Here is a 26,708-nt window from a genome sequence, read left to right as displayed (position 1 = left end):
ATGGTGCTGGGGCTTCAGACCCCAGAAGTCTTCCGGGAGTCACTCTGGATGGGTGGCCAAGAGCATCCTATTTCCAGGAGCAGGGGTCCATTGCTCTGGCCAGCCATCAGGGGGATTACCATCCTCTTGCTGTGACCTACTTTCCCCTGGTTTTTGCTCTCTAAATCCTCTTCACTGGAATTGAATGACCTGGAGTGTGTGCATGGGGGTAGGGTGGGGATAGAATCTGCTCTCTGGCCAGGGGCTTAAGAGCTTTGTGTATTTTATCCTAGAGCTGGAGGAGAGGGTGGGCTGATAGCCAAATTGACGGGGCCCTGGACATAGCCGCCCAAGCCAGAGCATCAGGGAGATGGTGTTTCTCACATTTGCATCTCTGCAGACATGGAATAGTATATTGTTCAGGGGCTAGATGTCCCAAACTCAGTCCCATTCTTCACCTCAGGGCCTCCTGTTCTTCACCAGAGCTAAGGCCAACAGCTGCCGATGGCAAGGGCTCAATAAATATTTGTTGAATTAATTTGCTGAATGTCTGTAAAATGGGAGTGTTATGTGGATTACTAAATTCCATTAACCCTGGAATTCTATGTTGCTTTTAACCCTCTCAACAACTCTATGGGATTAGGATTAGGATCCCCATTACACAGATAATAAAAATGAGGCTTAACAAGGGCAGATATCTTGTCTAAGGTCACACAGCTATGGAAGTATCAGAGCTGGGATATGATCCCAGGTTTGTTCACCCCTGAAATCCATGCCCCTAATCATCACACTGCACTTTTAAAAGCAATTTTTAAAGGTTTTATTTTTTAAAAAACTTTTATAATTCCCTACTGAATAAAACAAAATGATATTTACTGTTGTTAATTTATTTTTAGATGTAAAGTATAACTTATATAGTCAATTAAAGATAGGTCCAGCCTACAGCCATGACACCCTGAACAAGCTGGATCCTGTCTGATCTCAGATCCTAAGCAGGATCAGGCTTGGTTAGTACTTGGATGGGAGACCACATAGGAAGACCAGATGCTGTAGGCATAAAAAATAAAAAATAAGGGAATGTAAGCTGACAAGGTCTTTGCAGTCTGTGAGGTCAACCAAGGGTTGCCTCGCCTAAAATAAAATAATAAATAAAATAAAAGATAGGTTCATGTGTAAAGTAGTTGTTCAATAAAGACTTTAAATAAATGAACAGACTGAAAATGAGGAAGATGGACAGAGGTCGCAATCCCCTTATTACTTTCAGCATCTATTTTTCTTCTTTAAATTTGGGTTGACTGTAAAGTAGATCATTCTGATCCTATAGAGGTTATTGTGAATGGTAACATTTTTTTTTAAGTCCACTTGCTTTGCAGTCTTAGGATACACTTAAATTCAATAACAACAAAAATTAAAACAAACAAAAATATGTTACTCTGAAGTTGACTCAAGACTGACTTCACCAATCTTCAAGTTAACCATTTTCGACTCCTCTGTGATGGAGGCCAAATTTAATACATCCGAGTGCTTGAATGTAACTGCACTTTTCAAAAACAGATTTGTTAACGAAATTTAAATCGATCCTGTGAGGCGTTCCAATGGCACCTCCAGAAACCTCTGTTGAAACGCACTGTGTTCCCCACCTCGATAGAGCAGCCTTCCCCCTCACCAGAAACTTGAAACTTTCTTTTAACTTTCTGCGGTTCCTCCGTTTTCTATAACAGGTTCCGCCCAGCAAACAGATTCTTTACGCGACAGATAGGCCCACCCCCCACCGAGAGACCCCGTTCCGCTCTGCAGCCATTGGTCCGTAGGCCACGCTCAGAGCGCTGCCAACTGGGTAGTCCGGCGGTGCCGAGGGTCCGCCCCTGCCCCACCTCGTAGGCGGCTCAGGTTTGTTTTGGCGTCAGGCGCGCGCTGTGATGACGCCACGACGCTAACGCCTGAGGATGGCGGCGGCGGCGGCTGCGGTGGCGGCGGCGGCGGTAGCAGCCGCGGTAGCCGTGGCCTCGGCCCGGAGAGGGTCAGCAAAGCCGCCGAGGCGCCGAAGAGCCCGCCGCCCCCGCGAGGTGAGGCGGCGCGGCCCAGGGCGACGGCCCGATGGGCGGGAGGGGCAGACAGCTACTGCCACGGTCTCTTCTGGCACACTGGGCCCGACCTTACTTAGCCCGAAGTCTTCGGCTCGTGCCGGGTGTGCCAGGGCCTACAGGACTGGGGAGCAAGCCAGGCGATGGCTGCTCGGGGTCCCCGGTGTCCGAGGACCGCGGTGTCCTATGGCCGCGAAACGTGCTGCTGCGCTGTGTAGCCTGTTTCTGGGGCCGCGTGGGGCTGGTGGACGTGGTCAGCTGCTCTGCCCGCTGTTTAGCCAGCCGGCGTCGGTCATGGTGAATTAACCCGCTTGTTCTCACTGCCTTCTCGTGTCCGGCACCAACTCCACACCCCTCCTTTGCTACTGAACGCCAGCGTATGACGGGAAGTTGGTTGCTTCCCTGTTCAGTCTGGGAAAAAGCAGGCCTGAGGCCAGCCATGTCCCCTGCCCCGTAAGCCAGTCATCCCTCTGTTTATAAGGGGTAGCCCCTGCCCCAGGCCCATGCTCACTCCTAAATGAATCTGCTGAAGTGAAAGTCTAAGTAACTCCTTCATGGCCTAAAACTGGCTCTTTGGTGCGCCTTCATGATAAATGCCAAGCTTCTTAGGAAGGCATTCAGGGCTCTTCATAATCTGGCCGAGGCCTAACACTGAAGTCATCACCTGGGAACTTCTTTCTTCTGTTTACATATTTTGTTGTTGGGGCATTTGAGACTTTTACTAGCTCTGTGATTTAATACCCTTATGCTTTAGATACACAATTTTCTCATTTTGTAATACTCTTTCCCCTTCCACCCACCAGTATGAAAATTTACATCTATCTCTTAAAATTCACCTTAGATTTTATTTCTTTGGAAAACCCTCCGTTGCTTTACGTGTAGAGACTGACAACTCTGTACTTCTATTCTTGTGAATGCTGTTGAGTAGATCATGTTGTGCCACATAATGGTGGGTATGGGGATTCTGTCTTCTGTCTGCATCTGAATGGCTCTGTACCTGGCATAAAGTAGGAGCTAAATCCACTGGAATAGGTTACTGGTTTAAGAACAGATACTTATTCAACTGAATTACTGAGCATCTATAAGGGTCCAGGATCTTAGATGAGCACAGCAAATGTAACTCTTGTGTTTGTGCATGCATGCGTATGCATGTGGTAGGTGATGCAGCCTTGTCAACCTTAATGGTCCAAAATATCTTGCGGTAGTTTTTCAAGATAAAATTCAAGAGTCTCACTCTCTTAGACTTTGATTCAGAAGATCCAGAATCTGGATCTGTAGTTTGAAAAAACTGCCCAGGTGTTTGCCGTGCTCCCTAGTTGAAGATCTTTGTTATTGCCCCCAGGAGACTGTTATGTCTTCTTTGCCCATTGAGAAGGGCTAGCTGTGCCTCCCATTGCAGTCTCATTGTCCCTACCCTGGGGAGGTGGTATGATTTAGTTAGAAGAATGGGCTTTGGAGTCAGTAAGACTGGGTGTCAGTCCTTGGCTTTTAGGGGATCTTGATGCTTTTTGAGTCCTAGTTTGCTCATTTCAAAATAGGAATAATCATGACTATATGGTTGCAGAGAGGAGTGAGAGTGCATATAAGACACTTGGCACAGCTGGAACTCAGCCAATGGAAGCCACTGTTTTTATTGATGGCTGTCTTCAACAGAGTGTGTCCCTTGTCAGATCTCAGTAAGCGTGTTTTGCTCTTCGGACTGAGCCTCATATAGGAAGCTGCCTTGTGTTATGTGATTTCCTCAAGGTCATTTCTGCTCATCAGGAAAAGCTCTGACAAAACTGCTTCTACTCAGGGCATTCATAGTTGGCCATTTCCCTGGAAGAGATTTGGAATGCTGACTCACTAGAGGGTGGGTTTGCTAAAGCACATTGTCCAGGTCTAACGGCAGTTTCTGCACTTGTTAAGTTGTATTAATGAGCTACAGAAAGCAGTTTTCAGGAAACTGTTTGCCTCTGACACTGAACTAGAGTTGCCCCTCACTTGGAATGGAATTACCTAGCAGATCTTAGTCTCTGTGGAATCTGAAACAGATACTGGGCTTCTCTGTTAGTCGTATAATTAAATGTTCATAGTTAAATGGGTGAGACTTTGGTTTGGACTTCTATTTTACTTTATAAATGTGAGCATGTTTTGTGGGCAACTTGATCCTCTTCAGAGCTTCCCAGCTGTATGACGTGAATGAGCTGTAGGTGTGCCAAAGCGTTGGTCCTTCAGCTTGGAGGTAGCTGAAAACAGCTGTCTCTATTGACCACCGGATGCACAGAGAAAATTTTGAGAAGTACAGCCCTGGAAGAAGGCAAGCGATTCTGTTTGTTGAGAGCTGGAGAGAGACTTATTTATTTGAACTTCTTTTCCTTCCAAGAATCTTAGCTTGGTATTAATTTGATTTATGTTGGCTAGGTCATTACTGAGCTAATTCTTGGTACAGCCCTCTGTTGCCATGGTGTCTAATGTGATGCTAAAATAGAAAAATGTGGTGTTTTCATTTGCTGGGGGAAAATTACCTCAGAGGTACCCCTTCCAGGCTGCCAGCCTTGAAGTGGCCTCACAGGGCATCATAAGAGTAGTGGATTAAGGGACTCTTGGTGTGGAGCCACCTGGACTGTAAATTCCTTGAGAGCAGAGACTATGGCTATCTTCCTTTTGTCTGTCACAGCCCCTGGCAGAGTTCCTGGTCCACAGCAAGAGCTCAGTAAATATTTGTGGGTTGAACTTAGTGATTTTGGAGGGAGAACTCCAGGTACGTTGTATTTCTACTGATGGGATGGGCAGCGGGTGGGATGTCTTGGATGGAGTTGGGGGTCACAATAAAATGAGGAAGACACAGCAAACTTTTGAACTTTTCTCCCCCTCTCAGCCCTAAGACAGGAGCCTCAGCCCACCAATTATTACTACGTAGAGGAGTGGTGACTAACTGGAGTCTTTAAGTGGGGTCCCGAGTTACTATATTCTAAAAAGAGGTCATAACAATTTTTTATTATGAAATAGTACTACAAATTAAAACATTACAAGAGTGAATACTGCACAGTATCTTTAGACACAAACTCCAATAATTTGATGTATAGTCCTCCAGCTTTTTTTTCTTTTTCATATACTAGTCTCTACATTTTTACAATATATATTTTTGTTAACTTTAAAAATGTAATATGTAGTGATGATATTAAAATATAGCAACAGAAGTATATAAAGCGAGAAGTAAAAGTTCCCCTTCCTGCTTGTTCCCCTCACATTCCCATGTCCTAGAGGCAGTCACTGTTAACAGTTTCTCTTCCACCCTTCTAGGATATTTTTTTCCATGTATATATCTATAACTTTTTAAAATCCTTCATTGGACATGTGCTTTATATACTATTTTAAACTACTTAATACATCATGGACATAGATCCTGGCACAAAACCACTCAATAAAGTTAAATAACTGAACTAGAGTCTCTTTCTTTGTCAGTATATGTGGATTTACTTCAGTCTTTTCAATAGCTGCAGAGTATTCCATTATATGATTATATCCTAATTTATTTAATTATTCTCTTACTGATAGCTATTTGGGTTGTTTCCATTTTTTAATTATTATAAAGAATGCTGCCATGAACTTTCTTGCAGAAATATATCTTTGCACTCTTGTGAAAGCAATTTTATAGTAGTATTTCTGAAAATGAGATTGCCGGTCCTATGTCAGCTTTCCTGTTTCAGAAAGCAGAATCATGTAGTTTGCCCTGTGATTGCAGAGGTCCTTGTTTGGGGATTTTTGTCTTAAGTGACGGGCTTCTTTGCCTGGTCTCCTTGACTCATGATGGTTAGATGTGACGCATAGCAGTTACTTATTTTTGGGATTACTGAGCGATTCCTGCCTACTTAATTTTGATAGACAGTCTTTCAAAACATGGGAGCAGAATATAGAAACCTTTGCAGGCAAAAAGTTGTGAAGCTTTGCTGGGAAGAACAATCTCAGGGGATGTGTTCAGGAAGGCTGGATGCCTGTGAGCCCCTATCTGGGAGACATCCACAGTCGTGGCTTCTGTGTTTAGCAAATTGGTTCAGGTTCCATCCTTGCCTCATCTTCCTAGGCCCCTGGCTTCCCCTACTGATGGCAGAACCTCAGACAGATGGGGTCAGGTCTGGCAACTTGTGGGCAGACTTGCTTTGGAGTTCAGACCTGAGAGCTCTGGCTTCCTCCATTGTGGAGGATATTTACACAGGTGCCGCCAGAGCATAGATCTGATCTAACCACCAAACTGGTGTCTTTCTGCCGCTTGAGGTTCTGTGATTGTTGCCTCACAGCAAATAGAAATCTGAGAGCCAGACCACCTTTTATTCATTGTTAACAAATATTGAATGTCTGCTCTGAGTTCAGCACATTGCTGGGTGCCAGAGAGTTTTAAAAATGGCCCCTTCTCTCAAGGGACTGACAACTCTAGTGATCCAAGACAATCAAGACTATAGCAGTGAACAGTGTGACCCAGCTTGGAGGTCTCAGAAGATGGAACCTTCAAAAAAGGTTTGTTGGTTCACCAGCTGAGTGGTATGAGGAAGGACTGAGGCCTTGACTTGGTGATGCCCAGCTGATACTTCTGAAGTCTTTCCTACGTAATGGGAGATCTAGATGGAGAACCAGGAGATTTGGTGCCATGCTCGGCCAACACTATCTGATTGGCTTGGGACAAGTTTCTGTCTTTCTTGGCCTGTCATTTCCGTAGAGTGTTAGTGAGGACAGTAGTGCTAAATACTCAGGGCCACTGCCACACTGTGTTGGGGGTTGAGGATGTGCAGGCTGACTCTAGAGAGTTCATTACTTTCCACAAGATGTGTTCAGATAGGTGTTATGAAGGGAATAGGGACTTGTGATAGCTGGCATAATGTGCCCCTCCTGGGAGGACTCTCCTGAGGCTTTCCTTAACTCATCCTCATCCACCCCTACCCCCACCCTGGTCACTGTGCTAGGGGCATACACAGGAGAGCTGGGGCAGGAAAACACTCTGCCCTTCTTCTCTGAAGGAGTTTTGCCAGCTACCTCTCCTGTTCCTATGTCTGCCTTTTCATTTGACAACAATGAAAAGAGAATTTAACAGATGTGATTGGAACATGGAGCAGCTGTGATCACCTGTAAGCTATCAGGCCACTCCCCTCCCAGGCACCATCTTCCTCCACTCTTGATGTGAAATTGGGAAGGTGGGGTATCAGCTCCAGCGTATCTTTGAAGAGTTTCTAATTGGAATGAATGTGAGAGAAACTACATCTCAGGAAGGAAGAAAGAAGGTCTGAGAGGGATAATCCTTGACTCTCTCACTGCTGGCTTGAGATTCTTGTGTAGGCTTTGTTTAAAGTGACAAGTTAGGCCTTTTCTGTTGTAAGCCTTTGTTTTTCTCATCAGGATTGAAGAGGAAGTTTTCACTTAAATAGTTAACCTTATAATCAGCTCTTTGTTCTGCTTCTGTAGATATGGACCACACTAGGTATATCCTTCCTTCCTTCCTTCCTTCCTTCCTTCCTTCCTTCCTTCCTTCCTTCCTTCCTTTATTTGTTTGTTTATTTATTTTTTAATTTTAGGCAAGGCAACCCTTGGTCTATCTCACAGATTGCAAAGACCTTGTCAGCTTACAATCACTTATTCTTTATTTTTTATGCCTACAACACCTAGTCTTCCTCGGTGGTCTCCCATCCAAGTACTAACCAGGTCCAATCCTGCTTAGCTTCCGAGATCAGATGGGATTGGGCTTGTTCAGGGTGGCAGGGCTGCAGAGTTAAGTATACATATTTAAACAAAAAGAGCCAGTGCATATGCATGAAGACATTTATTTTATGGACCTAGTGTTCTGCTTTCTCACCAGGAAGAAGTGACATCTAAGTGGCTGCGCTGGGTCACCCATGCAATTTGTCTCCTCTCTTAATGGTGGTAGATGTTGCTTACCATGTGGTCTTGGGGATCAGGGGCCTGTGTTCTACCTTAGAAATCCTGGTCACAATATCCTTTTCCTGAGCTGTAGCCCTTTTATTCATTGAGGTCGTGTTTTCCCTGAAGGAAGAGATGAGTCTGCAAAATTCCAAAGTCCATAGTTGTAATCTTTGGCGCCTGTGAAAAGGAACCTTGTTTCTAAATGCTGTTTAAACATTATTTCCTAAACTGCTATGTGGAATCTCAGGGGTATTTGCATGAGAACTGTAGCAAATCCTAGAGAGCCTTGTGTTGGTGCAGGAATCTTTTTCTCTTGTGTGAGGAAAGATAAACCTCATTTAGCTGAGAGTCATATTGATTAAAACATACCGATTTAGCATAGTGATTAAAACCAGAGTCCTTAATCTGTGGTCTTCAAATTCCTCCTTTTCATTTACTGGATTGGTAATCAAGATCTTGGGTATGTTTCAGAGATGAGCTTATTCCTTGAAAAAATTGGCTGTATAGGTCAGTATCACCATATCGAATTCAGGTCCTTGACTCACTTGAGACTGATGGCCTCTGTGGGTTCTCCGTGCCCCCCAAAGTGCTACAGCCTTTGATGGAATCTTTCGTTGGCTTTGCAGGAGGGTGGGTGAGGGGTTGGTGTAGGTGTTACCTCTTTGCCCCAGGAACCAACCTTGGGCAGCCATGGAATCTGACCTTGACCAGCAGTTTTTAACTGGTACCTCTATTACTTGCAGTAAATGTCATATGGATGTTTCACATGCACTGCAATGTATTCAAAACTGCCCTCTTCCCATTGCTTCCTAAACCTGCCCCTCTTGCTGCACACCTGACCCTTTTGCCCAGGAGCCCGAGCAAGGTGTTGGAGTGCTGCCCTAACTTCTCTCTTTCACCCCTTATGTCCAGGCTCCAGTCCTTGTCAGTCCTGCCGACATCTCCCTATTCCACCCCACTCTCTGGGCCATGACCCCCCTCACTGGTCCGTATTATTCACTTTGACCCTCCTCTGGTTCAGCCTCATGCTTCTTTCCTGAACAGTAATTGCTTCTCTCTTTTTGTAAACCCTATAGTAGCTTCCTGTCACCTCCTGGGAAGGTTCTGACTTCTCACCGTAACTTGTGTTGCTCTCCACAACCTGGTTCCTGCTTACCTTCCAAAACTTCAGCACCTCACCCCCAGTCCTGTCTCCACACTACCAAACTGCCCATTTCCAGGCATAGGGTGTACTCTGGGCCTTTGGACGTGTTGTTCTCTCTGCCTGGAACACCATTTCTAGCTTTCCTCACCAGACTCATTCTTACTTCAAACTCAGTGTGGGGGGCCATCTCTTCCAGGAAGTTTTTCCTAACCCCTGCATCATTCTACATGTGTCTATTGTTTCTCAAGCCTAACACTTACCATGCTATATTGAAATTATCCATTTTTGTGCTTTTCTTTTCACTTAGACTGTGAGTTAACTGACCATGTTTTGCTTTCGTGTGTGTGCATTAAAATATAACCTACATTGGGTGTCTTATTCATTCCTATATCCCTAATAAATGTTCAATAAATGTTTGATCTGAGTGATCATTTTACCCCCACTTCTATATGTCATAATTGATAGGAAATTCTCAGCCCTCTTGTTTCACCCATGGCCTCAGACAGACTGAGAGAAGGGTAATCTGGGTAGAAGTGACCTCTGGAAAGCAGTAGCTCAGTATTTTACCTGGTCTAGGGCCACCAGCCACAGAATATTAAGGGTTGGAACATCTTTGTCTGGAAAACAAATGGGAAGCCACCTGGATCCTCATCCCAAGGGAGCAGAGCGCCCTCACCCACACACAGCCTGAGTCGCATCTGGATGAAGTTGCTAGTGTCTTTTCTGAGCTCACGGCTCCCTCTGCCTCTTGAATGATGCCCAGTTTGGCAGCTACCTGGTGGTAGTGTGCTAAGGCTTGTGGTTTCAAGTTCACTGGGATTGATTTCAGCCAGCTCTGGAATTTGTGTGACGTTTTTAGCCATCCGTGTGGTGGCTGGGAAAGTGAGAGACCCTGAAACAGGGTGATTAAACTGCCAGGGTGAAGATGGTATGTTGGCAAAGTAGCAGGAGCCATTTAGGAAAGGGTGATGTTAGGGCAGAGACCCCGGGCAGTGGGTGGTGGTGGTTGCAGGGGAATCAATCCTGGCAGGAGGGCTAGAGGGCCAGGGAAGATACCCATGGGGGGGGGCCTTGGAGAAGTGGCTTTCTGAGCCCTGGTGGGTGGTAGTATTGGAGAACAGGCCTCCAACACTCCACACCCCCATTTCATGAAAGATGAGTCAGAATAATAAGAGGAACAATTGTAACATTTAAAAAACACAGGTCTTCAGCTAGGATAAGGGACCCAGGCAGGGTAGGGAGGAATGTGGGGGCAATGAGCCTGGTGCATATTCCTGCCCCTCTCTTGGGGTTGAAGAGCAGTGTGAAAATGAGATCCGGGGAGATGTAAGTTAAAACCATGGAGCTCAGATCCAGTCTTTCATTTAGACCCTCCATTGAGCCTGTGCTCCAAGCACTCCTGGGCCAAAGCCATCTTCCCTTCCAGGGAATCACATTAGAGATAGGTCTTCAGGTTAGGTTTATCAAGGGGGCAGGGGGTAGAGGATGGCTGATATTCCTTCAGAGGTGACCCTAACTATATTGAGTTGTAACTCTCTTCTGTCTGTGTAGGTGTAGACGGGGCACTGCCTGCAGAGCAGGTCCTGCCAGCCTAGCTGGAGAGGATGCCCCTGTGTCCGTGATGGGCTGTGGGACAAGCAAGGTCCTACCCGAGCCACCCAAGGACGTCCACCTGGATCTGGTCAAGAAGGTAGAGCCCTTCAGTGGCAGTAAGAGTGATGTATACAAGCACTTCATCACGGAGGTGGACAGCATTGGCCCTCTCAAAGCTGGGCTCCCAGCAGCGAGTCAGTGTGCAAACCCCTGCCCTGGTGCCCCCACCACTGGCCACACAGAGCCTCCCTCAGAACCACCGCGCAGGGCCAGGGTGGCTAAGTACAGGGCCAAGTTTGACCCACGTGTGACAGCCAAGTATGACATCAAAGCCTTGATTGGCCGAGGCAGCTTCAGCCGAGTGGTACGTGTGGAGCACCGGACAACCCGGCAGCCATATGCCATCAAGATGATTGAGACCAAGTACCGGGAGGGGCGGGAGGTGTGCGAGTCAGAGCTGCGTGTGCTACGCCGAGTGCGCCACGCCAACATCATCCAGCTGGTGGAGGTGTTCGAGACTCAGGAGCGTGTGTACATGGTGATGGAGTTGGCCACTGGCGGAGAGCTCTTTGACCGCATCATTGCCAAGGGTTCTTTTACTGAGCGTGATGCCACGCGGGTGCTGCAGATGGTGCTGGATGGCGTCCGGTATCTACACGCACTGGGCATCACACATCGAGACCTCAAGCCTGAGAATCTGCTCTACTACCATCCCGGCACCGATTCCAAGATCATCATCACTGACTTTGGCCTGGCCAGTGCCCGCAAGAAGGGCGATGACTGCCTGATGAAGACCACCTGCGGCACGCCTGAGTACATCGCCCCTGAGGTCCTTGTCCGAAAGCCCTACACCAACTCAGTGGACATGTGGGCACTGGGTGTCATCGCCTACATCCTGCTCAGTGGCACCATGCCCTTTGAAGATGACAACCGCACCCGACTGTACCGGCAGATCCTCAGGGGCAAGTACAGTTACTCGGGGGAGGTGAGTCTGCATTGTCCTGGGGATGTTGGGAGGCCTCTGGGTGGTGGGGTATGTCCTACACCTTTGACTCAGAGGGATGTGCCCTGATGGCCATGCAGTGGGGCCAGGCAGGTAATGTAAAAATGATGAAGTAAGACTAGTAGAATGACTTAGTTTGGGTTTACCCCCAAAGTGAGCCCTGAAACAAGGACAAGGGAGTGGATCGTTTAATTGGGATGTGATTCCAGTAAGCACAAGTAAAGGGTAAGGAAAGTGAGGCAGAAAGGGAAAAAGTCAATAAAGGTTACATTAAAGAGTGGACTGCTACTGTGGGCCACTGGAACTCAGTCCCGCTGTGGACGCTGTGAATAATTATGTGGAGTGTGTTTTAGAATTGTACCACTGAGGGGCAGGGAAGTGGGTGGTTTTTAATCGCTGACTCCTGTATGAGTCAAGAATTTCTTTGGGGGTGTTAAATCCTTGGCACTTCCTGGCTGTCCTGAATGCCAGTTAATGCCAGAGAAAGTCCTCCGGCAAAGAAGCAGAGAGATGCAGGCACTGGCAGTGGGAAGCTGTCATCATACACAGGAGCGCTACAGCTGGAGGTGAGCTCAGGTGGGCCGAGAGGACGTGAGGCAGGGCCTCCACAGTATCTGCTCCATGGGAACTGTGGCAAGCTAGAGTGACCATGCCCTGTCTAAAGGAGCAGCTAGCTGCTTCCCATCTCTCCCAGCTTTGCCACACACCAGTGAGGACCCCATGCATCCAGACTTTCCAGGTTTCGCAAGAGAACCAGAAAATCTGATCTTGAAATGCCGGAATCTAGTTCACATATTTAAGCAGTATCTTGTTTGCCAATAAACACTAATCTGTAGGCCAGATTCAAATAGCTGGCCATCAATTTGTATCTTTGGATCCACTGATGGTTCTGAAAGTTGAAAAAAATCCATTAGGTACAGCACTACTGGGAGCTAAAGAAAGGTGCAAAAAAAGGTAAGAGCTGGTAGGTCCTTAGGCAGGATGCTGATTGGGTAGGAAGTCAGGCTGACTGCAGGAAATGCTGCAAGCTAGAGCATAATGGTGTGCTCAGGGAGGCTGTGAAGAAAAGAATGGTTTATGGCTTTACATGGGAGGTAACGTGAGCTTTGTAGGATGACAGGATTTTGCCAAGGCAGTCAGGGCCTGTTTCCAGGTGCCTCCTACAGAGTGCTCTCCACAGTGCTCTGCTCAAGCCTGGGCTTGCCGAGAAGCAACCCACATGGAGCGGAGGGAGCTCCGCTGTGGCCCAGCTTTTCTCCCAGGGATTTTGGTCCGGGCCCTCTCTGGCTCTAGCCAGCTGACCCAGGGCAGCATTTCCTGCAGGAGTCACCTAAAAGCTTCACACAATTTTTCCTTCAGCCTTGAGGTCCTGTGCTCCCTCATCCTCCCTGTCAGCTTCCAAACATGGTCTTGGGGTTAGTCAGGGACTTCTCTCCTATGGGGATGGGGGCTGACATTCTCTAGGGGGATCCTCAGTTCCTGTGACTCGGAGTGGTGTGAGGAAGGATGGGAAGCTTTCCTCTTCAGGCCAGCTCTGTGCTGGCCACAGGTGAAGGAGAAACTAGGACATTCGCCAGCTCTCTCCTAAAATTTCTCACAGTTTTTTCTGTCCTCCAGATGGAGTCAGCAAGTGATGACTGGCTGGGAAGCCCAGGCTGTAATGGGGTGATCACAGAGGACATGGTCCTGCTCACTCTCTGGGCTGGGTTTCATCATGGGTCAGAAGACCGAGAACCTACCTCACAGAGCAGTGTTATGCCTAAGCCCTGCCTGACTTGCTGTGTTCTGGGAGCTCCAGCCCTTGGAGCTCTGTTTGGTGTCAGGCTTTTGAGGGTTCAGCTGGCAGAGAGAATAACAAGCTTAGAGGAAGGGAGGTTTCCCAAGAGATGCCAACAAAGGAAAGACTCTTTAGAAAAGTCTGTAGCTTTGCCCAAGAGTTCCTGATTCTTGCAGTTGTTGATTAGGTAGTTTATCTAATTAGACCTTGCAGAGTCTTGCTAACTGGCTATTGATTATCTTAGGGTAGGATGACAAATGAGGGGGATGAAGAATGGACTTGCGCTTCCTATTCCTACTGTAGCCATAAGACTGGGTCCTGAAATTCTACTTCTTGGAATCATAGGGCATGAGTCATAGAGCAATGTTTGAGGAGTGGACACAGCCCAGCCTTTGCCCCCACTGCCCTTCATCAGTTCCTAGTTTCAGAGTCAGATTTCTGGCCAGCTCTACCAGCACCTGTCTGTTACTAGGAGCTTGGCTGACCCCCAGAAGATTCCACTACTGTCTGCAGAGAACTCTGGGTTGGGAGGGATTTTTTCTGGGCTGTTGAGGAGGCCTCATCATTAGATTAGGCTCTCTGAGCTAGAGACCAAGCATCTGTCTTTCTGTTTACTGGTCATTGCCTACCCATAATTGCTCCTAGGGAAGATGCACAGAAACATGAGGTCTGTTGCCTATCCCCATGGGTCTTGAGACTGCTTGGGAAGAAAGACTAGAAATAGGAAATGGCCGAAGACTGAACCTTTGTTGTTAGGCACATGCCAGCGCAGGCCTCGGCGTAGAGCTCCTGGGCCTGGGCAGTCTGGAACATGGGCTCAGTCCCATGGGACCCAGATCAGGTGGCTGGGCTGGACCTTCTTAGGGCTGGGCCCTGCCCCTGCCCTTAGTCCAGCCATCTGTCTTGTACTCTGTGACAGTCATTCGTCCTTATGAAGGCCATCTAAATGAGAAAGGTCTTGCGAGAAACCTGTCTGAGAGCATGGCATTTTGAAGAGAGTATTTCAGACTAACTCCTTGAGTAAATGAAGGACTGCCCACTTTGAATTTAGCAAGTTTTGGAGGTGTGCATGCCTCACCTGACAGTAAATTTCATGGTACTTAGTACCTTTCTAGGGAAACTTTTCCTGCTCCCTGTCCCCTCATGGTGGTATCGCATGTATACCAGGCTCTGTCCAGTGCGCTTGATTGCTGAGGGCTGTCCATGCAGCCCTCTGTCAGGCTTAGTGGTTTCTGTGGACTTGAATAGAGGACTTTGTGCAGGAGGTGAGCTTTGAGCAGGCAAAGAGAAGGGGGCATTACTGACTGTGCTTCAGAATAAACAGTAGGTTGTTTAGGAGTATGGAGCAGAAGTTGACTAGGATAGGGGCTGTCTTGGTGTTTGAGCTCTGTAGTGCCAGAGGCTACTTGGGGATTGAAGTATTAGCAGGGAGAGAGCCGAATGCTAGTGAAGGGGGAATGCAACAGAAAGAGTTGGAGATTAGCAGGAGGAAGGCTAACTGAGGCTGTTGGATAGTACCAGATTTGGATGGGGGAGCCTGGCCTCCCCGGGATGTTTGGGGCAGATCAGGGATCCCAGAGAGTAGGCTCCATGTAGTATGTGTGAGCCGTAGTTTAGGAAGAGGAGTCGGGGACAGAACCCTCTTTTGGCTCATCAGCTTTGAGGAGGAACGTCAGCATTTAAGGGCAGATTAAGAGAGGGCTCAGGTTGCCCTCTGGCCTGGAGAGTATATGTAGGGTCCTGCCTTGACATCCCCAGTGGCAGAGGGAAGCACATCAAGTGGGTTTTCCTTCAGCATCCTGCCCTCCCACGATCCCGACAAGGTAGATACTCTAGCTTTAGTCCCGGCCGCACACCCCACCTTATTCCCCACACTATAGACCCAAGATGTTTGCTCCACTCAGACACCTGTCCACACTTAGCTTTTCTCAAGCTTTCCCCTCTGCCACATTGTTCACCTTGGAAATTTGACCAACCCTAAGAGATCTAATTCAAACATTGCTTCCTTTTGGAATAATGCTAACCACTGCCGTCTTGTAGTACCTACTGAGTACCAGGCGTGGGGCTGACAGTTCTATACCCATCTCTGATCTTCACAATAGTCCATTTTACAGATGAGGAAATTAAGGCTAGTGAGGTTAAGTAACTTGTCCTTGGTCTCCCAGCTAGAAGATGGTAGGCCTGTCATTTGAATCTAGGCCATCCTGACATGCGCCTCTGCATGTTGCTGGAATTCTATTTCTGAACTTTTTTTTTTTTTTTTTTTTTTTTACACCTACAGTGCTCAGTATTCCTAGGTGGTCTCCCATCCAAGTACTAACCAGGCCCGACCCCACTTAGCTTCCAAGATCAGACAGGATCAGGCATGTTGAGGGTAGCATAGCTATAGACCTATTTCTGTGTTTTCTTGGGCTGCTGTCTGTGTACATCTCCCTGCCCTCTGAGGACAGTGTATATTAGTGTTTTCTCCTGGCTTCTCCTAAGTACCAGTGGTTGTCAGTGATGCCCTGAGAAGGGACCCAAAAGTTACTGGCTGGCAAGTAGATTGGGCTGTCTGTGCTGGCTGTCTCTTCTGGAAGAAGTGGGGAGCCTGCTGGCAGTATTCTTAGAAGACTACTGGCCAGACCTGCTTAGAAGCAAACACAAGAATCTTGGAAGATAAAGGAGTGCTGGGAATGAGAAGGCTGTGGTGATTTTTGAGAAGAGAAAGCTGAATTTATTCAGTGACCAGAGGTGCTGGAGTGGAGAGGTCCAAACTAGGGTCACAGTAGAAGTGATGAGGAGACACGTTGACCAGATGTGAGGAAGGCCACGTGAATATGCGAGCAGTCCGAAGATACAAAGAGCCACCTTGAGAGAGTGAGCTTCCTGTCATGGAAGGTCCCAGGAGGCTGGAGCAGCTGTTTCTAAAGGCGTGACACAGGCGAGTCATCATCTGTAGACCCATACTAGAAGACTGTTAAGGTTCTGCTTGGAGATTCTGTGATTCACTTGACATGAAATGTGACGTCACTGGCCTAATGTCATTGCTTTGTCAAGAATTCTATTCCTAGAGGCAGGACAGAGGAAGAGGCTTTTTTGGAGGATTGATGGCAGAGATGCCATTAGCAGCTTTGCCGCCTTCCATGTTTAGCAACCTTTAATTGTCGCTCTCCCCTGCTCAGGCAGTCTCTGAGCTGTGGGCAAGCCCGAGTGACTATACCAGGAACAGATGGGCTTGGGCAAAGGTTTTCACAGAGCATCATTCAGGAGAGCGCTGCTGGGCAAGGACAGAATCGTAGTGGGAGAAGAAGCCCACCTGTGGGCCAGTCTACTGCTACCTAGGGGATGTGTTGGTGGGAGGTGGCTTCTCAAGGATGGATTTCTGGGCTACAGGCTGGCTGACTTTTCATCTACTTGGGGTCCAAGGACAATGAGTTGGGCCATCTTGTGATTCTGATAGCCCTGCAGTAGGATGTGTGCCTCCAGCCAGAGCTGACATTTACATTCCCACTCAGCTTCTTAAAGTGACTCTAACCCTTGCCATCTGGCCCTGGGATGTTGAAAATAAAATGAAGTGGAGAGGATGTGGAATGTGTTGATGCTCTCTAGGTGAAGGGGTTCAGTGCCTGTGGAACCTGGTCATGTAGCCTAATCTGGGTGAGTAAGTTTAGGACCTTGCCCCAGATCCATGGGGAGGGTGCCCAGAAGACATGGGAGAGCCGGAGACTGGATGTGTGTTTAGGCAGCAGACGGAATTCAGGGAGGCAAGTGGCATGTTTCCCAGCTTGTGCTTGGATTCTGCCGGATGCCTTTTTAATTTTTTAAATTTTTTAGTTTTTTTTTTAGCCTACAGCACCTGGTATTCCTAGGTGGTCTCCCATCCAAGTACTAACCAGGCCCGACCCTGCTTAGCTTCTGAGATCAGGTGAGATCGGGTATGTTCAGGGTGGCATGGCTGTAGACTGTCGGTTGCCTTTAATTGCCTCATGTTCCCCTCTCCAGTGTGGATGGGGGCTGTGGTAGACCATCAGCTCCTCATTCATCTCTCGCCACCCTCTGCTCCCAGAGTTAGAGGATGGCTTTCCTGTGTCTGTCACAATAGCTAACAGCACACACAGAAAAACAGATTAATTCAGAATTCTTTGTTCAGAGGCAACCCTCAGCCCTTGTTACTTGCCTGGCTGCTGGTGTCAAGTGCTGGATGATGATGCTGGCTCTGTGTGAGGATCCCAAGAGGATGGGTAGAAGCCCCCATACCTGCTGGGGCAGGATCCCTCGGAAAGGGCCATCCCTAACTCACCAAAGCTCCTGGTACATAGTAGGTGTTCAACAGATAAGTCCTTCACTGCAGGAGCATACGTTCTCCTGACTGGTTTAGGTCCCTGACTGGTCACTGTGAGGTGGCATGGTTTGGTCCCTATGGTTGGAGACTTCCCCATAGTTGCTGACCTCTTGGAGGAAAGCAGAAACGGGCTCCCTTCTTGTGGGGGCAGGATGCCAGGCTCTGAGTGGAGAGAGGCAGCATCTCTTTCCTGTTCTACCTCTGGGCCACCACTTGGCTCCCTGGAGCCCTGTCCTAGACATTCCTCTGCTTCTGCTGCACTGGTTGCACACTCCCCAGAGAACAGTATTCTCCTCCGGTGCCGGAAACAGGCACCCATCTCCCCACATTGCTGCATTCAGCCATTCCTACCAAAATATCTTGTTCTGACCACTTACAGCGTCTCATTAACCCAGGGTCAGAGCCTCCTTTCATCACTGCCTTTTCCCACTCCTGGCCCCCACTGAGGCCTCTCCAACAAAGGGAGCATTTTTTGAGTTGTGTTCAGAGCAGTTACTGGAGCACTATCTGCCCCCACTTTCTCCTCTTATTGTCTGTCTACATCTGTATTGCTCTATCCTCTCACAGGCCCTGTCGCTTCTAGGTCCTCGAGTTTCTCTGGGAGCTTCCAGGGCTTTTCTCTCTCCCACATTCTGACCTCTTTAAATCTGCTCATGGCCTCCCACGCTCATCCCCCTCCAGTCTCCACTGAGGTGGAAGCTGCTGGTCCAGCTACGCCTCACTGGCCGTACTTCTCCAGGCTCTTGTCCTCAGTCACTTCTCCCATCACACAAGGTCACCCTTCTCATGCATGCCTACCTGGCCTCAGTTTGTGTGTCTCCCAGTGCAGGTGCACCCAGACCTGAGCACCGCTCCAGTGTGGCCTGGCTGGTTTGGACAGAAAGCTGCCACCTTCATCTCTTCATTCATCTTGCCACCCCATGTTGACCAAGTACCTGCCCTGAGTCGAGTCCAGTATATCCAGGGTTCCAGGGACACAGACCTCTGGGGACAGAGGACACAATGGGTGATATATTAACAGCCATCAGGTTTCCAAAATGCCTCAGAAATTAGAATTCTAATTGGAATTAGAAGTTAAAAAAAAAATAAAGCTTGGTTGGGCCCTGGAAACCACCTGGCCTCAGCAGAACCTATGAGTGTAGATAGAAGAAGCCACTATGCAGCAGGCTCTGAAATCCAGAACTTTCCAGGGCTGCTCCAGGACACTGTAAAAAGCAGACATTACTCAGTCGCTGGCACAGGTTGCCAACATCCCTCTGATTCCTAAGAACACATAGCACCTTTCCTGACTCTTGAGTTACACCCTGTCTCCCTCCTGTCCCTGACCTTTACTTTGTGGATTCTGGGCAGAGACAGGTCAGGGCACAAGATTTCATTTTGTTATTCTCAAGTTTCAGAACATAGCTTTACTAACCTTGAAGTTGTCATGCTTTTTTCTCATTTTTATTTTTCATTCTCTGCCTCTTTTTAAAACTCTCATTATCTTCCTTCTTTTTCTCCCTTAGGCTTTCACCCCCAAAGTCCTCTTTTCTGCTGCTCAACCCCCATCCACCCCCTACCAGGTCCCAGGGTGGTGGATTCTGTCTGGTCTGCAAGCCCAGCCACCAGGATGGTGAGTGTCTTGACCAGAGGAGGGGATACTGGTTCCACTGCCACAGTGTCTAATTCTGCTGAAGTTTTCGAAACGCTTGGTCATGGGCAACATCAGTGTGTGCTGTTCTTGTCATACTAATAGTTCTGCTCTCCTGAGTAAACCTGAAGCTTCATTTCCTGGAATGTCTTCCTTTTCTCTGTGCTTATTCAGGTCCACGTAAGTACAGGAAGGAGGCCTTTGGAATGCTGGGTCTGAAAATACATCTTGAGATGAAGCCGAGGGAAGAACTGAGTCACAGGAGCAAAGCCCAGGCTTCTTTCTTCCCTTTCTTCCCCTAGGAGCTCTTTAGTGGCGCTGCTGTCTCTGCCAGGGAACCTTCCCCAGAGTCATGATGGGCCGGGAAAGAACCCGTACAGGTCAAGAGGTCAAATTAGCTTAAATGATGCTATGCTTCTGTTTCTCATATACAGCCAGGTGAGGAAAAAAGATGGGTAGTCATCTTCTTAGAATCCAGGACTTCAGAAACTAGAAGATAATTAGAATTCATTGTATTTAGCGCTTTCATATTAAAAGTAAGGAGGCTGTGATTTCTCTAAGGTCACACAGAGAAGGTAGCACTAGAATGCAGGTTGCTGGGCTTGTAGCCTAACACTTTAATCTGTCACCCTGATACCACATGGAAGAGACACCAGATCTTTCTCTCCCCTCTCGTGAGAGTGGTCAGACCTGCCTGCCAAAGGGTGTAAAGGCAAGCCCTGTGAGCTGGGTTTGCTAGTAGAAAGCAGCAGCTTCCTCTTCTCTCTGTAGCCGAGGCTAGAAGCTAACTCCGTCCTTTTTTCCCTTAGTCCCTTGGCTTCAGTTGAGACTGGTAGTGGCTTGGGTAATGTTTTTGGCAGGCTCTTGTGACATTAAAGGTAGCAAGTTAGAAGGGCTGGGGAGGAGGGAGGTGCATCCTCTGAGCTGGAGTGGAAAGCCCTTTGTGATTGGTGCCTCACTCTGAAGGGAGTGTCGGACTCTGCTGCTGAGGAGTGACTGGTCCCACAGGAGCAGGAGGACGAGGAGGGTGAAGGTGGTAAAGAAGAGCTCACAGGAGAGGTCCCTCCTCTACCCCCTATTGGCTTCTCTGCTGTGACAGAGAAGCATCAAAAGTAGGGACCTTAACTACAAGGAGTCAAGGACTCTAGGGGCTGCAGACTGGGAAGAACAGCCAGCTTGATGGTTAGAGCCAGGGTGGAGGTGATGCCCCTCCTCTCACAGCCTCTCTTTGTGCTCTTCTCGGGGTAGAGCCCATCCTCTGCCCACACACAGCTCATGACGGACTTGTGGAAAGGGGAGTGGGTGCAGGCTGTCATCTGGGATATTGTGGCTGTCCTCTGATCTCAGAGCAGAGGGAGCCCTGAGTCTGGAGGCAAGGGAGATGGACATTTTATCATTTTCTTCTATGCCCCATGCTCTGTGTCAGCCCAGAAACAGGTGGAAGCCCCTGGGAGACTGCCTAGGTGGTAGTTGTGGCCTGTCCTTTCTGTCAGCCACCTGGGGCACATGTCTGTCCCTGATCTGGGCCCAAGTATACCGAAGTGAGAGTTCTTTACCCAGAGCCAATAAATAGAGTGTGAAAACCCAAGGACGTGACTATTTTATCATTTTTCTTTTTTTCATGCCCAGAATACTTACTGGCTAGTCAGTCATAGGCTGACAGACATACTTGTGTGGTTCCAGAGGCCCAGGCATGTTGGGGCAGGAGGTGGGTTGGTCTGCAGGTGTTGAACACTTTCTTAGGAGGTGCTAAATTGAACTTAGGGCCGGAAGCATGGCCATGGGAGTGTGGAAAGCTTTGCTTTTCCTTTCTGAGCCCCTTTGAAGGCCTCAGCACGGCTCTCGGGGCCCTATTCTGAAAGTCAACCTAAGCCCTAACTCGCTGTCAGTGGGCTGGGTGAGGACCACTTTCCTGTGTTGGCTTGCCTGACTTCCTGCTGCAGATTCCTCAGTATACGAGAGTTAAGCTGGGTGCCATTGGCACAGCCTGGTTCTCAGGTCAGCACAACTTGAATCACCTGACTCAGCTGCTTACAGTTCTTTAAAGATGGGAAGAGCTGGGCCTGCCAGAGAGGGCTGGGCTGGCTTTCAGACAAATGAATCCGTTGGCATTCTGCACACAGCCACACATACACAAGTAATTGGAGAGGCGAGTGTTTGGGGAGCAGGAGGGGTGGATCAATCTAACTTGCTTTGGCACTAACAGGCTGGCCGCTCGATGAGCAGCAGGGGTCGATGCCTGGTGTGTGGCTGTGCCATTCTGGAGATGGAGATGCTTAAGGCCACAGGGTGGGTCTGGTGAGAGGCCTGTCTAAGACTGCATTGGACTGGTTTGGAGCTGCAGGGGGCCTTGATTTGGCTGGGTGTGGATGTAAAGTGGACAGGCCACCAGTTCATCTGTGTTCAAGTTCCTGGCTTGTGAATCGAGCTTTGCTACTATTATTCTTTCATCTGCAAAGGAGTTGCCCCTCTTCTGTCTTGGCAGGACCAAGGGACAGGGGCAGAATCTATGTCTCGGCCCTGTTTGGCTAGCCCAGGCTGCCAGCTTTGTTTTGGGGCTGTCCCACCACCAGTCCAGGCAGAGCTGCAGTGTGTTCCCAGTGATTTCTCCTTTTATTGGAGACCATTAAAGCTGGCAGGGAAACACTAGTATTCCCATGACCCAATCTGTTCAGCTCTAGATTTGCTATGTTCATCAGGGGCCCCATTGTGCTTGTTTCTTTCCATCTCTCAAATGAATGATGTGGCTCCTTGTGTTCAGGTGGCAGCAGCAAGCCAAGGGGCTTTCTTGAACTGTGAGCCACAAGCTATTGTGGCAACAATTATCTAGTCCAGTCACCCAGGATATTGGCCTCCATACTGGAGGCCTGAGCTACACAGGCCTGCAGGGAAACATGAGAGGGCCGTTGCGTCTTGCACCGCAACCCGCCCCCCCCCCCCACAGCCGCCCCCCGAACATGCACTGCTCTCAGGCAGCAAGGTATTTGGGAGCCTCCCTGGGCTACATGTTCATGAGGTCCTGAGGTCCTGGCTGCCCACCCTCCTCCCGAGTACCAGTATCTGCCTGGGAAACTTTGGGAGCTTGCGCATTGGTGAAGAGGACCCTATGAGGTGGCTGCCTGGAAATGTCACCTTCTCCCAGTTCAGCTCGGTAAAAATTGAGATTTGCCTTCCAAAGGGCAGGTAAGGGTAGCAACTACAAGTAGCACCGCCTCTTCTTTAAGGCTCTGAATGGGTGTTCCCCCTGCCCCACCCTGTACAGACTGGGGAAGGGCTTGGGGGAGGAGTTGGAGATCAAGGGAGCCTGACTGGGGCAGTGATAGTCATTGTGTAAGTGTGTTTACTGAATGGGCATGCAGCTGCCCCCAATGTGGGCTCTTACATTTTCCTGAGCCTCCTGGAGAATGCGTTGTTCTCCGAGGTGAAGAGCACCATGGGGTGGAGCAGTCAGACCTTACCTGGCAGGAAGAAGGGTGATGGTCATCTGTCACAGGCTCAGCAAAGGTCCTAGCCACCTACTCTTTGGGGAGCTCAGAATCCATGCCAGAGTACCGCTGGAAGATGCCAGGACTCAGAGCAGTGCTGCATCTGCCTTCCTCCAGAAGAGGGGATCAAAAGGGGCCAGAACATGAGGGTACCCATCAGGTGCCATCCATGGGTTATTTACTCACTGAGTCTGTATCTAATGAATGCCTCCTGTATGCCCAGCACCAGGCACTAGGCTGATCCAGCTCAACCTGGCCTAACAGCAGCAATAAACTTTAAATTGCTGGAATAATTGCTTGCACTGGGGTCTAAGAGGAAGTCTGAGCAAGTGTCCTATATCCTGAGTACCTAAGGATTCAGCCAAGTGAAGACAGCCTATTCAGGCTGAGGCCTTAAAATGGACAGCTGCCTGGTATGTGGCTGAGATGCAGCAGCCATGGATATATGTGGCAGAGTAGGCTTTGTGCCGTTTCTCCCTGGGAATAGAATGTACTAAAATGAGGCTGGTGCAGAGTGCTACCAGGAGCCCCTGTGTGGTTTAGAGAGGTCTCGCAGACTGGTAAGTGCCCCTGAGAAAGGTCCTGGTCCTTGCCTGGCCCATGGGAGCCCCCTATCCTCTCAGCAGATGGAGAAATCGCGTTGCCTTGAATTGTTTCTGTTTCTCCCCATGGCTGGGAGGCCAAGATTGATGTGGGGCCTGCAGTGGTTGCCTATTACCACTTTGTCAGTTGGAGGGAAGGTGGACCCTCTTTAAGGACTAGGAAGTTTTCCTCTTAATCAGCGGTCCTCAACCTTAACCTTTTTTGGCACCAGGGACTGGTGCTCCTATGAGAATCCTGATAATCTGAAGTGGAGCTGAGGTGGTGATGCTAGCACTGGGGAGCTGCTGCAAACACAGATGAGGCTTCACTCGCTCACTTGCTGCTCACCTACTGCTGTGTAGCCCACTCCCTAACAGGCCACGGACCAGTACCGGTCTGCGGCCCAGAAGTTGGGGACCTCTGCTCTTAGTGGCCTGGTGTGAGCATCCAGGGATTGGAGCTTAAGTCTGGCTCAGGACATGGTGGAAGGTTTGGGTCATTCTTTTTACATCCCCCTGAATTACAGTGGTCCTGGGGTAAGTTAGGGGGGTCTTGACAGGCGTCACCTCTCTGAGCCAGGCTTTGAGTCTAGGCCACCTTAGAAGTTTGCTCCTTGAGGGGAGCAGATTTTTCTTGTCAGACTTTTTGTCATCCAGAGGGCAGCCTCTGTTCCATGTCCTCGGCCAGCGTTGGGTGGGGAGGGGAGGCCCTTAATGTTCTACATGGGAGGAGCCAGGCAGCGCCTCTCTCTCTGGGGAGAGTGCAGGGGCACTGGACAGGTCCGAGTGCTGTGGTGGTGGCATCATCGGGATGGGGAAAGCACTGCTGAGTGCTCTTGCTCTAATCCTTGCCTTTGTCCTTTAGCCCTGGCCCAGCGTGTCCAACTTGGCCAAAGACTTCATTGACCGCCTGCTGACAGTGGACCCAGGTGCCCGTATGACTGCACTGCAGGCCCTGAGGCACCCGTGGGTGGTGAGCATGGCAGCCTCTTCGTCCATGAAGAATCTTCACCGCTCCATCTCCCAGAACCTTCTCAAACGTGCCTCCTCACGCTGCCAGAGCACCAAATCTGCCCAGTCTACACGTTCCAGCCGCTCTACACGCTCCAACAAGTCACGCCGTGTGCGGGAGCGGGAGCTGCGGGAGCTCAACCTGCGCTACCAGCAGCAATACAATGGCTGAGCTGCCTGGCAGTGGTAGAGACATGGTATGGTCCCAGCCTGGTCACACGCTGCTGGGCCATCTGGGCCCAGTGCCCTCTCTGGAGGCCTGTGTGGCCAGTGGTAGGTGAATGGCCCCAGCCTCTCCTTTGTGCTTTCAGCAGCTCTCTCCCTCACCCTGGGTGACCGAGTGGAGTGAGCCCCCTGAATTGGCACTGATGCTCCTTTTGGTGGGTTACTGCTCTAGTACAAGTTGGGAAAAGGGCAGGACCTGGCTTTAAGTCTTCTTCACCCCTTGCTCTTGGCTCTTCCTCAGACCAAAGGGACATGCAGTGCCAGGTAGAGGGTGTCCTGTGGTTCCAGGACTCTTTGGGATAGTTACTTCTGGAACCCCCCTTTTCTCTACCAAACCTTCCTCCTTGGCCTTTCGCATTCCATGGCATCCTGATCCTCATGATTATGTTTCAGTTGAGAGGCCCAGGTAGGCACAAAGCTTGTGTCTTGGCTGGACTCTCACCCCCTGGCTAAGCCTGAACAGCCCAACCTTCCAGCCAAGATCTGTCTTCCTCCATGGAGACTCTTAAGAACCACTCCCTCCCCCTGGACTTGCCAGGAACTCTGGTGGCAGGGTCATGGCATGGACATTGGCCCTTCTGGACTATGTGGCCATGTTGGTAGCATGCCTGCTCCAGGCTCCAACCTATCTCTGACTATGAGATCGTTCCCGCCCACCACCAGGCCACTGCTCTCAGTGCTTCCTTTGCAGAGGCTACCATCACCTTCCTCCCCCTTGGATACCCATTCTATTCTCCAGGTGCCTCCTTCCCAACTGTGGGGGATTGAAGGGAGCCCCATTGCTGCTACCTGGGGGATGGGGGCACCTGGGCCAAGGCAGAGGGCAGGGGCTTCCCAGGGAGAGCACCGTCAGGGTTCCAGTGTCAGTGTCAGCCCTGGTTCTACCCTTGGTACTTTTGATTGCCCTTCCCCTTCAGGCTCTGCTGTTCCCTTTTCTGCAGCTGCATGAATGCACCATCTAGCGTCTGGCATGAGAATAGGCAGCCTAGTAATGATCACTGCCACTCACTCTAGATCCTCCAAGAGGAAGTAGGAAGGGAGGAGGTGCTGCATTAAGGTGGGGCCCAGGGCTGCTCAACTCTCCGCTTCTGCGCAGCTCTCTGGAACTTAGCCGTACTGTGTGATCTGCCTCTGAACCCTGAGTGCCTGGGGCTTTGGCCTTTCACAGCTGGCCTTGCCCTATCCAGCCTGTCCCCCGCTTCCTTTCACAGCATTACCCTTCCAGTCTGAGCCCTGCTGTATCTCAGGCTGGAGGGAGGCCCTGCCAAAGGTGAGTGGAATTAGATGGCTGCTTTCCCAGAGGCCTGAGCCAGACCATCTCCCTGTCAGTCATGGTGCCTCCTCACCACAAACAGGGCTGAAACCCAAGCCCCCTCCCTCCAGAGCTGCTTTCAGTGGGTGGGAAGGAGCCAGGGCCCAGCTTTAGACTTAGCTCGACTGCAGGTTCCCTGCCAGCAGGGAGGGTTTGGCCCTCACTCAGTTCCTCCCAGTGAGTAGCCAGGACTTCCTCTTTATGTGTGTGCCAACTCCATTGGGAAACCAAGCCAAAGAGATCATTCTGGGCCAAGTCATTTGTGCCTTATACACACCCCACCTTCTGTCCTTAATGCCCCTGGCTCAAGGCAGTGAAGAGCCCAAGCCTCATGGCCTCAGAACTCCCCCCACTTTTCCAAGTGCCTCTGGGGCCCTGAAGCCCTACGGATTTATTTCCTTTCTTGCCCAAGATAGGCCTGGTACTGAAGGTAGTAGGACAGAGGGAGTTTGGACTTGGGCCTTTCATAGGCCCACCTGGGCCTTCATGCCATGGACTGTGGATGGAAAATGTGCAGTTATTTATTTTGTGTACTCAGTTTGTAAATGTAGCCTCCATACTCAATAAACAGGCTGCCCTCCTCAGGGAAGGCTGCCCATTCATTCTAATGGCCCTGGCTCCTTGCTGTGGAGGAGGAGGGAAGGGGAACCAGCCTGGGCATGGCTAGT

At 49.5% G+C, this 26,708-nt stretch overlaps 1 protein-coding gene, 1 non-coding gene and 1 pseudogene across 3 annotated transcripts; 1 reads left to right on the top strand and 2 right to left on the bottom strand.

Moving 5' to 3' along the window:
• The first annotated feature begins 1,900 nt into the window (after positions 1 to 1,900).
• PSKH1 (protein serine kinase H1) lies at positions 1,901 to 26,648 on the top strand. 2 transcript variants are annotated; one of them, XM_036231455.1, is made up of 4 exons: positions 1,901 to 2,045; positions 10,651 to 11,677; positions 19,302 to 19,408; positions 24,358 to 24,558. In XM_036231455.1, the coding sequence occupies exons 2-4, from the start codon at positions 10,721 to 10,723 to the stop codon at positions 24,407 to 24,409; spliced, it is 1,116 nt and encodes a 371-aa protein (XP_036087348.1). In that variant the 5' UTR covers positions 1,901 to 2,045; positions 10,651 to 10,720; the 3' UTR covers positions 24,410 to 24,558. The 2 variants fall into 2 exon arrangements, with proteins under 2 accessions (XP_036087348.1, XP_016019679.1); XM_016164193.2 differs by lacking the exon at positions 19,302 to 19,408 and having other exon boundaries at positions 1,902 to 2,045; positions 24,358 to 26,648.
• On the bottom strand, positions 7,685 to 7,803 carry LOC118611782 (annotated as a pseudogene).
• Positions 17,299 to 17,417, bottom strand: LOC118611584. The gene has a single exon (XR_004954528.1). It is a non-coding gene; the product is annotated as a 5S ribosomal RNA (ribosomal RNA).
• Positions 26,649 to 26,708: the final 60 nt, after the last annotated feature.

The sequence above is a fragment of the Rousettus aegyptiacus genome, unplaced genomic scaffold (assembly GCF_014176215.1).
Source record: "Rousettus aegyptiacus isolate mRouAeg1 unplaced genomic scaffold, mRouAeg1.p scaffold_m13_p_14, whole genome shotgun sequence".
NCBI lineage: Eukaryota > Metazoa > Chordata > Mammalia > Chiroptera > Pteropodidae > Rousettus > Rousettus aegyptiacus.
The sequence above is the reverse complement of the archived record's forward strand: the minus strand, read 5'-3'. Positions and strand labels throughout refer to the sequence as shown.